This window comes from Myzus persicae, unplaced genomic scaffold (assembly GCF_001856785.1).
Source record: "Myzus persicae strain clone G006 unplaced genomic scaffold, MPER_G0061.0, whole genome shotgun sequence".
Classification (NCBI taxonomy): Eukaryota; Metazoa; Arthropoda; class Insecta; order Hemiptera; family Aphididae; genus Myzus; species Myzus persicae.
In genome coordinates this window covers 56,728-72,243 of record NW_019103891.1, presented here as the reverse complement: position 1 = coordinate 72,243, position 15,516 = coordinate 56,728, and the positions used below count along the sequence as shown (strand labels likewise).

General features: G+C 28.0%; 1 protein-coding gene across 2 annotated transcripts in view; it reads left to right on the top strand.

The window, feature by feature from the left end:
- The first annotated feature begins 4,373 nt into the window (after positions 1-4,373).
- Positions 4,374-15,516, top strand: part of LOC111035989 (protein phosphatase Slingshot-like) — a 67,832-nt gene continuing 56,689 nt past the window's right edge. The window contains exon 1 of one of the 2 annotated variants that reach the window (XM_022317851.1): positions 4,374-4,612. In XM_022317851.1, coding sequence (XP_022173543.1) covers positions 4,556-4,612 — 57 coding nt within the window. In that variant the 5' untranslated portion in view covers positions 4,374-4,555. Of the gene's footprint in view, positions 4,613-7,885; positions 8,576-15,516 lie in introns of those variants that run through there. The other variant, XM_022317850.1, reaches the window with a different exon arrangement.

Here is a 15,516-nt window from a genome sequence, read left to right as displayed (position 1 = left end):
CCAAATGAAAGTGTCTGTAATAGGTAAAAGGTGGCTGTTTTCCACAAACGATTCATGTATATTTAAATATTTTAACTTACTGTACTATTTTTTCTTTCTTAATTGTTTAGATTAGATATGTTTAAAACCTTATTATGTTATTCCTTTATCGCATTCACTTATTGTGCCAAGGTACAGATCGTAAATTTATTTTATACAAAATTCAAACGTACAAAGATACATACGGTTTTAAAAATTGTATGTTCATATTATTATAAACTAAAAATTAAATTAAAATGATACAATCACGATTATAATGTATAAACGAAGTTATTATAGACTCGGGAGAGTTTTACTGTTTACAATCGTACTTCTACAGTTTTTGAAATTCTACAAAGGGGGTAGACCCCCTTGATCTCCTCTCTACCATGAGTGCCCCTGAGTGCCCCGGCTTAGTAATGATTTTAAATTGCCTGCAAAAATGTTGGCACCAACAAATTACTAATAACAATAATAAATTGAAATGACGCCTCGCCTCTGGCATAATCATATTTCTTATTCTGTTTTTTTTTTGTTCTTATTTTGTATGTGCATAATTGCAATTTGCAAACTTCTTGACTCTTGGTCTGATGAAACACCGTCGTCTATAAGTTTTCTTGATTATTCACTTGGTGACACGTGAAGGTAGAGTGTATAGACATGCCACCTATATTTTATTCACAGATTACCAGAAGGGATACACAATTATTCAATATTCAAACTCGATTCCGATACGCTTCTCTATAACTGTTATTAAGAATAATACTTTTAATTTTTTTGTTTATAAAAATTGTTCACACTCATATTCTGCATTCGTCATATTATAGGTAATAGGTATAATAAGTTTGTCGAATATTCAAGTTTTTACTTACCAACCTTCAAATTGCCTATAACAAACCCCTTAAAAATCGTCAAGCACGTATTGCGCCATTTTAATAACAACATAATATTACTGTATGAGTGTATGACTAACCACTAAAATCTGGTTTTTAACAGATAACAAAGGTTAAGTCATCTTTCAAACATGGGTTACCTACTTGTTATTTCTAAGTATGAGTGTTTGCCGGAGTCATAAAGAGTACCCATATTATATTATGCTGATATCAGATATTCGAGTGTAAAATCTTCAATATTCATATTATACATTTATACGAGTATATACTTTATTAATAATTGAAACTCTAAATGGGCAATTGTTGTCATGCATTTATATATTTATTACAACAATTAGACAAAGTGTCAAAGTATAAAATATAACTTGACATAATTTCAAAATGATTACAATGCCTACCTATAATCTACCTTCTTTTGTACATAAGTAATAGCTATAATAGGTATTTAATACAATTTATTATATGTATACTAAGGTTATAATTATAGGTACGAGATGACTACTCTTAAACAATACAAAACTTAAATTAAAATAGAATAATAAATGAAAAGTAATTCCAAGAAAAATAAAAATATTTTTAAAATATTTGTATGAATTTTATTCAAATAACATAATTACTGTATTTTTTTTATTACTTGTTATTTTAAGATTAAGATTCCTAGAAAAAATACATTTTTTTAATATGTATTGACATTAAGTTAAAATAATTAGGTCCTAAATGGCTAGATAATCTACGAATTTTTAATCAAAAAATATTTTGGAATAATTAATTTCGACACAATCAAACGCCCAAGGTTCCCTTTCTTCCTCATATTTTCAATATCCCATTCAAGATTTATAGTTTTTTATTTTAATTTATATACCTAACACAGTTATTTTTTTTTATTGTTTTGTGATTTATGTAGTAGATATTGATAACACAAGAACTTATGAAATATATTTGTTTTTGTTTATGTAATTATAATTTATATTATAAAGGTTGAAACTTCAAATGCTCTCCAGTCATCTATTTTTTATAGTTTATTACTCATCATTTACTCACGTAGTCAGACGTGATTGTGATGTAATTTTGATTTCTGCGAACTGCTGCACGCAACACTAATAACTAATAGCCAGGGTAGTATTAAGATAAAATGTTATTTTAAAAAAGATTTCCAAGGCGTCCACGACCTGAGTTAATTAGTCTTAACTCTTAACCCTTTTTAATACTGGAAAATAACGTTCACATGTAGTATACTTTCGCTACAGCAGTATGTTAATGTTATTAGTATTATTTCGAAGTTAGGAAAAATGCCTCCTAAACCTTGATTACCTATACTTTAATATATAAAATATTCTGTAGACTTGTCATTATTTCCAAAATTTTCTGTAAAATCACTTATTTAAAATGTATACATTCAATATCGAGTAACTTGGAACATTCGTCGCCCATTAGAAATATTTAACTAAAGGCCTAATAAGTTTTTTTTTTTAAATCACGAACACTATGAATAATATGATTTTCATTTAACATTGTATTATTTGTATTACTCGTATAATGTAGGGATGCAAGTTTGCAATTAGAAATTTCAAAAACCTGAAGAATAAGCTTCAGAACGTAAACATAATTCAGTCTTAGACAAATAGATTTAAACAAAATACATTTCAATTTGGGAATGACGTTTTTCATTAAAAAAATTTTCATCGGCTGTTTTTTAAAATTTCGTTCATTAAACATTACATGAAAATAAATCACAGTTATAGCCTTATAGGTACAACATACTATAATATGCCTATTGTCTATATGTTATAAATAATTTGTTTTCTGAAATATTTGAATAAAATAGATATTAAGTTTTTATTTTGTCGTGTAAATAATTTATTTGAATTGTCCAAATAATTATTTATAATATCTTTCTTTTATTTATTGTTTTACTTATAAATTGTTAAAAGGATGCCAGCGCACCATATTTTGTTTTCTCTCTTCTGATAAACGGGCAACATAGCAAATTTATGTTTAGCAGAGCCAACCCTGTGTTATTATTTTTAATATTAGAGTAAATTCACTTAGTATCAAACTTTAAGTTAAGGACATTACCTGCGTCTCTATGTTGGTTTTTTTATGATATTTTAACTTTTACACAATTTATAAGCTCTCATTACTCTCATAACTTACATAAAAACATATATAATAAAATATCCAACTTGGGGACACAGATAATGTTCTCAACATAAAGTTTGATAATAGGCGAATTCACTCTAATATTAAAAGTAATATCACAGGGTTGGTTCTGCTAAACGTAAATTTTCTATAATAATGCAGTGGGTTATAGAAAGAAAACAAATAGTGAGTTGACATCCTTTAAAACGATAAGTCTACATTGCATATTTTAGATCCTGAGCGGAACGATGAATGTATTGATTTTACAATGTGTGTTTGTTTTTAACATTTTTTTTTGTATCTGTGTTCACGATAAGTAGTCGTTATAATGCTTCGATTTTCCACATCAGTATCTTTTCCGGTGGAAAAGTGAATCTAGATGGTGTATTCGGGAGGTCATAATTTTCAGTAGTTTTTAAAAGCAATGAGAAAAAAACTTAAGGAAGAACGAATATTTTTACGCGAAACCGGTTTTTGATAAAATCGATTTTGAGTTTTGGCGTAACTCTTAAAAAAATTAACCTAGTTACATGCCATTTCTCCTGAATATTTATTTTAGCAAATTCTATACACCATAAAATTTTAAAAATATTTGACTCGTGTTAAACTATTTATAGGCTAAAAAATAGATTATAATTGTGAAGAAAATAATAAGAAAGCAAGCATAGGTATCCATTTTTATTTTTAACGAAAATTTATCTATTTTATGTCACCTTATAGAAACCATTGCGAATCACTTGATCACCATTCTGATAATTTAGGATAATAGGATCGATGATTAGGCCAGGTTCGATTGTTTGAATCACTTAATTAATAATCTTGAAATTAAATACATGCAGTACCACCAGTACATATTTGGAAAACTTCCATAAGTATTCAAAAACATTAGTAGATATTTAATCTAAATACTTTAAAAAAATATTTTACTCAAATCTGTATATACTTAAGGTACATATCTGATATTTATATTATTATTTATGTTGATCAAAATGTAGCCATACAAATTATCTACTTCTAGTCCGTTCTTAAAATGCGAGTCATTGACTATTGGTAAATGACAGATGTATAAATGTATTACAAATGTATAATACATTTAATAATATCGTAATATAACAATAATACTAGGTAACTAATAATAATAAGTAATTATTTGCTGTACAAGTTGATTGGGGACTAATGACGTATGGTCGAAAAGACGTTACCAAGCGATCCATAACTACGTCGGTAACATTTGAACCACAATATGGATGATACCGCAACCACAGTAAGCACGGGCTGTTATCTTTTCAGTACTTTTTCGCTCATGTTTTCCTGATTAGGAGTTTGGTAATATTTGATACCTTATTTGTTTTTAACATAAGTTTTTCTTCTGTGTTTTTTGTGTTGTATTTTCAACGGCAAATTTGTTGTCCTCCTACATCGAGTTTCATCGAAAATTTAGAATTAGTCTACGGTCTGTTGATCTTCGCCATTGTCGGACAAAACAAAGACCACAGCGGGCGTGTATGGCTTTAGCCGCCGTACAGACGTCTCCGACTATAGGGACTTTGCAACAGAATTCGGTGAGTACCTTACATTATACGAATATACAGTTCAACACGATATTATAGATACAGTAAAGCAACCAACAGATATTGTCCGTAAAAAAACTACTACGAATGAATAGTTTTGTCTGTTGACGGGTTAACAAAAATTACGAAAATGAATTTTTATTGTCTCACGAAGTTGACTTTTATTTTCTGCCTAAGATTTGAATTATTCATTGATTTGATATAGAATTTTACTAAAAATTATTATCTTGTAGTTTATCTAATTTTTTTGATTTACAATATGATTATTTACACAATTTTCTTTTTATTCTAAAAAATACAATGTAGTCTTTTTAGCTGATTAACAAAGCCTTAGGCTGACATGTCATTGATTATAAATAGTACTATTATAATAATTTAGTATTGTAATCAACTCTAATACTTAGTGTGATTTATTAATAATTATATATGAAGGGAGAAAATATTATTTTATATTATTAACTATTTATATGTATATAGTTTTTATTTTAATTTAATTCTACTTGGTTATATTTTTATACTTAAGTACCTACCTTTGTTTAGGTTTTTTAATCTTCTTTAAAGTTCTTTAGAATCTGTTATTAACTTTTTTTGTAGCATCAAGAATTAACATAAAAACAGAATTTGGATTTATAAATAATCAGTCAGGGGTTTATGTTTAGTCAGTCTATGTACTTCATATGTGCATTTCTAATAACCATGTAATTTAGAAAAATTGTAAATAAATAAATAAATTTTATTTAATAAAATAATTGAATTATTTTTAAAAAATGACGGGGTTTCCTTCAATACAAAAACTACGTGCAGGTTTTAACTAAGTATAGATATAGGTACCTATTATATAGATTATTATATTTTGATTCATATAATATCATAATATTGTTCATTATATAAGGATATTTTAAAGTGATTACAAGTTGTTGAATGAAAAAGAAATTAATTTATAATTTATAGTGTAACAGGTTACAGGTATGTACGTAAACAAAGTTGACCTAGAATAATTAAACAACTAGAATTCATCTAGTGTAACTGATTTGGTGTGTATTTTGTTGTAATTATATGTTAATTATCAGTAAATATTTTGTTATAAATATTCAAGAAATATAAAACAATAGGTAGGTATTATACCTACTATTAATATGTATGGTGACTACTGAAATATGCATTTTATACAAATGGAATGAATAAATATTATATTTTTTTTTTTTGTTATAACTTATATTGTTCCAAATACTTAATATCTATCAGCATATTTTATTTTGAATATTTATTATATTGTATAATAATTTGTTTCATTGAACATTTTTTAAATATTTTTCTTCAACCACTAACTTTGATTTTAATATTATATGGTATAAAATGAAAACTATTTATATTATTAAAACATAACGTCATGTATCATGATTTACTTTGGTATATCTACTATCTATGTTGTGTTTACTAGATGATAACTCATAGTTACCATAGTATATTATATTAAAGCAATAATAACCTGAAAATGCAGAAGTAATTTAAATTTAGCTTAATACTGTTTAATATAGTGTATTATGGTCTATAAGGCAAGAATACACTAAAAAAGTAAAAAGGTGTGTAGATACTAGATCTGACACCCTCAGGTCTATACCCCTCCCTCTGACAGGTCCTGTAATCTAGTCTTCTAATACAAGACGCAATACGATTTACTGTATTGACTACCATTGCAACAAATTTTTACAGAGACATTGTGTTGCTGTTATGAGGTTGATACTATGATACCATTTTGACTTTTAGTACCTAATTCAAGATTACACTTGTTAGTATTTTTGGAATATTAAAGTGCAAAGTCAATGTATTATGTTCATTTATTCCTTCATTTGTTTTATCTAAACCTTAGAAAAATGGAATTTGTTATATGATATGTAAATTGATATCCTTTCATAAAACAATAATGTATTAATATTTTGTTAAAGAATTAAGTCAGTGGGTATTATATTTTGTTAGATAAAAAATATGTATGTATATTTACTCATAATAAGAAATTGATACATTTTCACAATATAGGTACTTTACTACCGAGTAACTGATAAATTTGTAACACTTAACCTTATGGTCACATGAGTGGGTTCTATGAAAGAACAATTCTTAAAAGCACACCCAGCTTAATTAAATACCATTAATTATTTTGTTAAATAAAAAAACTAAAATAGTTTGTTAGGTATACGCATATTACATTACATTAATACACTCTTGGTAATTTGGGATTAAACTAAAAGAGTCTAGAATTTAGAAGTCTTAAAAACAATAACAATAACTTTATATTAAGACCAAGAACAATTTTGTTGTTTTTACTTTTTTTAGACTTTATGAAAATAAAGATTCAGATACTCAAGGATGTAAAATTATTATTATCAAGTTTACTCTACTAACATTTTTTTCCAAACATAATATTTATTATTACATGTATATATGTATTCTATAGTTAAGATTTGTGATTAGTATTTAGCATTATTATTCATCTTCATTTCTTCTATAAGTTTTAAAACTTTTTTTGCAATTTCTTTAGTTAGGTCTTACTTTGTATGAACTTACATTTTGATGTCTATACCATTTTTAACAGCTTACAATTTTATAAATCATTGTGTAGTATTTTATCATACATAAACATTAAGATTAATCAACATGGTTTTTATTACCTAATTTTCAAAAACTTGGTCATTATCTTATTTTTATAATACGTGTAAAATTCAGTATCTATAGTTTATAATTAATACTTTTTATGCTTATCCATTGTGTTATATTTTTAAAAATTTGATACTTTACAATTTCACTTGACTCACAATAAAGATTATTCCTTATTATTGTTATTTTTCTTTGTTTTATTAAAAAAAAATCGATTCATTCGTTAGCTCTTTGTCCCCCCCCCGGCGTCAATATGAGCAATTTTCCGGATTATAATTTATAATCACTTGGCGATAATCGCGACGGCCGTTAAAGATAGTGGAGGCCCGAGACGAGATCACCATAATCATACTATTATAAACTGCGCGTTAACGCTTATAGGCTTCCCAACAAAATTAAACAACAACAAAAAACAATAATCAATTCGAAATGATCAATTTTGAAGCTCGATAAATTTCGCCTGGCCGCCTGGAAAAACATCAAATATCATTCAGGTGTCACTATCGGACTCAGCAATAATCGAAACATCGTCTCGATTTCCGCGTAGCGCGCGCCTTGTGTTGACGACAAAGCATTATTGGTGGTGGTGGAAGCGGCGTCGGCCTCGTCCAGCTGAACTCGCGGGTCCGCATAGTGTAGCCGTCGACGCATCAGTCAGTCGTCTGCGTGACCGCCGTCGTGTTTGGCTTCGTTCGTTCGTTGATCCCCACCGATTTGACACGTGTGATCGCGGCGTGCGCGTGTGTGATAGATCGTGTGCGGATTTGATCGTTTTTCGAATATTGTTCACCGTAAACGCATTTAACCTTTTGTGTAGTCGTTTTCTAATCGAATTTCTTAAAGCAATAAATCCGTTCGCCGCGATGGATCCGTCGTCGTTGTCCCGGGTGTTCGTCGTAACTGGCCGATTTCAGACCGGGTGTTGAGTTCGTGGTCGTGTGGCGTATTGTTGTCATATTATACACGTATCGTACTTACGAGTAGCCGCGTTTGCTGTCGTACTGCGCTTAGCGTTAATTTCGGGTGCGTTGTGCTATGATGTTGTACGTCTTGCCGCCACCGGCAACCGCCAATCCACCGTCCCCGTGGTCCACGATACTATGTGACGACGGACGACCGTCGTCTGTACGCGGCGGTAGTGGTGGCCAGCAAGAGCCGCCGGTGGCCAACGGTGGCCGGTTGACGTACAAACGGAACGCCAGCAATAACAGGCGAGTCAAAGCTTGGCTAAACGCCGTCCAAAAAAACAACCGTCCACCACCGCCCAGGAAACCTTCAGTGGACACTGCCGGTCCTGAGGTACGTTCGACATTTCGGAAGGTGTGCTTGCTCCCAGGGGGGCTGGCACAGTGTATGACGTCCAACCGACACTATACAAATTTAATATATAGTATTATGTAATATTGACTGATTAGCGCTCCCATATAATCATAAATCACAAGTACACTATTATTAATAATAAGTTTCATTGTTTTTAGACTTAAATTGTTTTTTTAATATACATACCTTAGTATTTTTACATTAAAAAGCTTTAAAAAAATTTAAGTATAAATAAACGTAGTATATAATGTATATACCTATATATTCAAAGACGGAATCCAATACTTTTATTTAATGGAATTATAAAACATATTGAAAAGTACCGAGATACCGGATACAACCCATTTGCATGGTTCCGATCGTGATGGTGTATCTTTTTATCTCATTTATTATTATAATTATATTATATTATCATATTATACCTATAAATAGTATATACGTCTAGTAATTTGCAGGTACTCTTCGCGATGACATAATTTTTTTTATCATAAAGTGTGGCCTTCGATACCGGTTTAAAACGTACTTCCATAACCATTTTACTATACAATCTATACCTATACATTTTGCCAGCTTTAATTTTGATCGTATCTTAATGCATATGCACGTGTTTTAGTGTTTATATATATATAACTGTATTTTTTTTATACAAATTAGAGAATAGATACATATGTGCGTATGTTTTCGTATAATTAAAAAAGAAGGTTGACGTGTTGTTTGGAATGTCGTTCTCTCTGAAATATTTATGCAAAGCCATTTGAATAAAACGTTAATGAGAAACTGTTTTTTTTAAATTCTAAGCTAATAACTTATACATAGTTCAGGTCTTAGGTTTTTATTTTCTTTCGGTAAACTTTAATTCAGTGTTCCTTAATATTTTAATGTCAAACAATTAATATCGTGGTGGTAATTTTGATTTATTTTACATTTTATTCTATTACACAATATTGTAATTTTACTTTTTCTGAAATTATGAATTTATGTTATATTTTCTATAATGTTTTTTAAAAACTTAAATAATAAAATGTAATATACATGATTTGTATTAATGTTTACGAAATCACTATGATAATTTAGTAATTAGCCATCTCTAAGGGTTTTTTTTTATTTATTAACTCGTATGTTGTAAACATTGTACTCGTACGTTTTTTAGCTATCTAACATTATTAACTATATTATTGTAAAATAAACGTTGCACTGTTGCACACAGACTGACAGTCCAGTTCTCAGATTATGCTAAATGTACTTCATGTAAGATTATAAATTATATACACTAATAATGATAATATACTAGTATAGAAATTGTATACCTATTTTAAATTCACAGTATCATCCATTTATTATGAACATTAATTAATTAACCGTATATTCACCCATATTATGCATATATATATATTATATTAATAAAAGGTAATATGTGTATTGTATATGTGTAAGTAATTCACAGCCAAATCTATCGCACTATTGGTTCTCAAATTTGGTACTCAGGTAATCCTATATAGGCTATATCAAGGATGTGCAAATAGGAGCCAATTTTTTAAATCTTGAATTTTAAAGAGTGGCTTACACAGGAATTTGTAGACTCATGAAAAACTAATATTTTTTTGGTTTTATAGGGTTGCTATTTGTTATAGAAAATAAAATAGCTATTAATCAATTTTAGATCTGTATTTTATATTTGGCTAAAACAACTTAAATTACTGTGTTAAAAGTATGTGTAGTTTACATTTGTCGAAATTTAAGACTAGTTAAATACACTGGCATTGTTTAATTTGTTACGGGCAACGACACCCAGGGTCAACTATAAGTTGTAGTATATTTAAATAATCTATTTAAAACCAAATTTATAAAAGAGATGACCCGTATGCGAATCCAGTGCAGTTTCCACCAATTTTCGACATAAGATTCATCTCGAGATTTACCAATATCTGTAATGTCATTGTCCATTTTTTATTACTTATTTTTATATTCCAACACATAAATGTTGAATACAGTTGATTCGCGAAAAGTCGAAAAACCATAATTTTTTTATTTATATATTGTTGTTGGTTATCGACGATAAAATAGTTATTATGATTGGATATAATCTTAGAATTTCATTTTATATTTGGCCAAAACAAATATCTGTGGGTGTTAAAAATATATGTAGTTTACATTTACGGAGTTTAAGAAGGGGTAAATCCACGGACATTAATTTGTCACAGGCAACGCCGTGCAGGATCAGCATGTAGGTACCGATAATAAAATATATTATATCTGATATTATGCTACCTGTTTGAAGAATTTTGTACTGCCGTGTAAGATGTAACTGATGTAAGATCAAATAATAACTTATTCGAGGTTGTATAATATATAACTATGATTATGCCGAAATCGTCTTTATATTATAATGTAGAATGTAGATTTTGTATACAAAACATTTTTGTAGTTATATGGTTTTGTCACCTACTTAAACTCAAATAAAAATTATATTTAATATTTAGATGTGTTATGAATACTTATTTCTGTTTGCGATTATGTTACTCCATTTAAGATTATCAGATATCCTATCAAATAGTGTACATCATCATTAATGGTTCAAAAACCAACCTAACTAATAATTTTGAAGATTAATCTTCTCTGAAATAATTCTGGTTAGATTTTAAAGTTTAAAAACTTTCTTCTTGTCTTATTGCATTTAAAAATTAATGTACCTATGGCTATTTGTGTTTGTGTAAAATAATTATAATGCTTATAAAATTAATTAGGAATTTAACCTTTTTTTTTTTAAAATATAAAATGACTTTTATTGTCATTTGTTTTTCAATAATTATTAAATAATATTTAATACTCATAGAACCTAAGTAAGTTAAGTAATATTGAATTATAGTCAACTTTTAATTTTTACAGTTATAATTTTCGTAAATTCCTTGAAAGTTCGATCATAAATACAATTTTCTGTACCGTTTTACCGCTTGTATATAGGTATAGTAGGTACTTACTAAACATTTCAGCAGTAAGTACGTTACTGTGCGTTTACATACGAATGATGGCTAGTTTTGTGTTAACTCAACGTAAAAAAATTTAATTCGATTAGTATGGTACTATAATGTAGATACCAACTTCCAGAATTTAAGCTGATTGACCATTTTAACTTGAACCCTTCACTAAGATTTCGTGTACCTTAACAGGTAATAGATTTTTAGGATTTTTTCAAGTTATTTTAAATATTATCTTTTTATACTTGTATACTACTATCATTTAAAAATAATGTTGAGACTTAAAATGTAACCATAATATAGTCTTACTATGAAACATATTATGTGGTATTCCTAATGATAGCTGTTGCATTTTGTATGTACTGTTTCTACGTATATGAAACACAATTACATATATTTTTTAATTTTATCGATAATGGGTGGAGAAAGTGATTTCCTATTTAATTTTCTATACGTTTATAACGCTGTCGCATAATATTTGTTTATTGTTTTGTGTATAATATTATATTTGAAAGTATTATACGAAAACTCAAACACTTTCCCTGTTTATAAAAACGATCCCTTTATAGTGTAACCTACAGCTGCTTAAATAGAGCGGACAGACTAGTTTTCGTAACGTGATACATCACACATCATGGTCCACATAATAAATCCCATACTTACAGTAATTGGTTGCATAATGTCCGTAATCTACCGCTATGCTAAAGAGGCTATATAAGGGGCTAATAGTAATATTTTATGACAATAATTTTGATTGTTATGTTGGTATTTATAGACAATTTAGTTGATTTAATTGATATTACAATATATAGTCACTTAAATTTATGTGGGTGGGCACTCTATCATTGTTAATATTTTTGGTATTAATTTCGATTATCTCCGGTCTAGTTCAAAAACGTGTACACATTATTTTGTTGTGATGTCGTAATATACATGTTAAGAAAAGATAGGTCGAACAAATTCTATGTTTAATTTGTATATAAAAATGGTGTTAAGTAATGCGACATATTTAATTAATGTTGTGTCATTGTTATTACCTATATTGTCAAGATTAAAAAAAATCAACTATTGAATTGATAGAGCCTTATCCTACAATTGTTTAAGATCGATTTATTTAAGTGAATCATAAGATCATTTTTTCTCGTATATAATTATCAGAAACAATTGATTGACTTTGACCAATTCATATTGGGTAAAATATTTTTTTGAATAATGCAACAACGAATTAAACTTGTAAACACTGTAAAACAAACCATTCAAATAAATGCCATCTTAAATAAATTTGTAACTAAACGTATATAGGGGAGCAGGTTTCTTGAAAAAAAGAATCAAAAACCATTTGGGGACAAAAATATTTTTTTTAACCTATTCATGAACATAAATATATATAATATATTTGCTAAAAAAATGTGTGTATCGGGTATTTTAGTTTTTTTTAATATGTTTTTATGCGAATTCATTTATTTTTATTTCAATAATATACTTATATTATATGCATATAGTTATGTATACAAATATTTAGATAAGGCTTACTGCATATTGTTTTAAATTTAAATTATTAGTTTTAAAATGAAAATTTAGTCATGTATTGTAAATTATAGGATGTTTCATGATACTTTGGACATGTTTTCAATTTTAATATGTATGTCCATTCTTCATATTGTATATATAATGTGCCAAAATACGTATGAAACGTTGAGTACTTAATAATGTATTAACGCCACATTGTATTGTAATCGAATAATACATGACGTGCCTGTATTTATTAATACAAATAAAAGCTATATATAAATACGTATGATGACTATTGACTACTGATGTATACATTTTATACAAATGTAATGAATAAATATTTAATACTTAATTTTTTGGGTTATAACTAATATTCTGAATATTTATTATCTACCAGCATATTTTATTTTATGTTTTGTTCTTGTTATGTTTTATAATAATTCGTTTCATCAAACCTATAGGTACTTATTAAACAATTTAACTTCTATGTTTGGTTTCTAGCATATGTTTTAACATATTTAAGTAGTTTTATATATTTTTTTAATCTATGAAACTGCCGGACTGGTGTATTATATCATCTTAATGAAAAAAAAAATATCTATAATAAATGTATACATTGTTCTTATTTCATATAGCATAAAATTATGTCCATTCTTGATTTTAATCATCAGAAATCATGGGGTTTTTCGAGTATTCAAAACAAAACAGACTTTACAAGGGTTCTTTTTCAAACTTCGGTAAGTATATGTTTCAAACGCCATGTTGTTTTGTTGAATTTATTTGTCATGACAAAACGCCACTCAAAAATTAAAAGCTTTCAAGATGATAATGATTTAACCGGTTTCCGGCGATAAGTGAGACATTCAATTGGAATAGTTTTGTTTTGCTATACAATCACTCCATAGGATTTTCATTTAACTAAATTGATTGATATAAAAAACATTATATTAATATTATTATTATTATTGGAGGGTTAATAAAAGTGTTCAAGTATTATTAGATAATGTTTAAAATGTAATCTGTTAAAAAAAAAATATTGAATTAAATTATCCATAATCTCGATGAAATTATACTTTTTTTATGCATTTATATTTTTAACTCTTAAGTTTAGTGGGGGAAGCTATTTAAGTTTATTGTATGTGTTATTTATTTCAAGAAATCATTTATTTGGACAGTAACAATAAATTAATAGCATGCCTATAGTAGAAATTATTTTTATGTTTTACATTAAACCCTGATTAGCTAATCATTGGCTGTTTTGGGGTGAACCAACTACAATAACTGTTGCAGTTTTCGTTAATGCATAATAACAAAATAATTCTGGATTGCTGCATGTATATGAGAGGAGCGAAATAATTATTTAGCAATTATTTTCGACCAGTCTCTTTTCCGAAAAAAAACACTTATCATCTTCCGTTGAGAATTTTAAAATCATTTTTAATGTACAATCTTAATATATATTGTATAATATTGTATAACAGACTGACTATATTAAATGAATAGTATAACTTTTAAGTATAATACTCTAGTATTTTACAGTTGTCTTAAAAAAATATGTGTCAACGCCAACTGAATCCTGCTAAGAATAGTACAAATTCACCTGCCCTGCCTACATTCTAAAATAATGAATTTAAATAATAATGATTATAAAATAATAGTATCTGTAAGTATTATATAACACTGTGTATGATATATATTATATATTTAGCAGCGCCTCCGCTACCACGATAGGGAAATAAGGCAGTTTTGGGAATCATCCTCGTTGACGACTATATCGCATATTCTATCGAGGATACGATGAATAACGAACGATATTGACACGTATTATTCTCGTATAGCTTTGCAGCCACTGTGCCTCAATAAATCTTGTGCAGCCTATGCTGCAAGCCTGCATCTAAGTGGACAAGTTCAAAGAGTTTTGTTTCTTGTTTTCTGATGCTATATACATTTTAGTTGCAATGATTTGATACTGTAGCGGCGTGGGGGGCTAACCTGCCTCATACCTCTTTTAGCACACTAATTTTATTTTTATAGTTTCTTATAATAACGATGTGCTAGTTTTCAAAATATTGTAGTACGATATTAATCTCTCGATGAAGATGACTTAGCAGCATGGATAGATTCATACAAATTACACACAAAAAAATGATTAATATAACCTACAGTAAAATCTAGGGTAAACCTTTTTATAAATTTAAGAAAATTAAAATTTTACCACAGAAATAATTAAAGGTTTCTACCTTCTTAATAATTCAAAAGCGTTTTTAAGACTTCATTTTCTTCAACGGTGGGATATAGCATAATTTTTGTACTATGTAACGAAATATATCAGTTCAAATTCTAGATTTTCCTATATCTTATTATGATACATTTTTAATTCTTCGTCAGTATAATTTTATTATTTTTAATTTTTACTTATTAAATCGTGGTAAT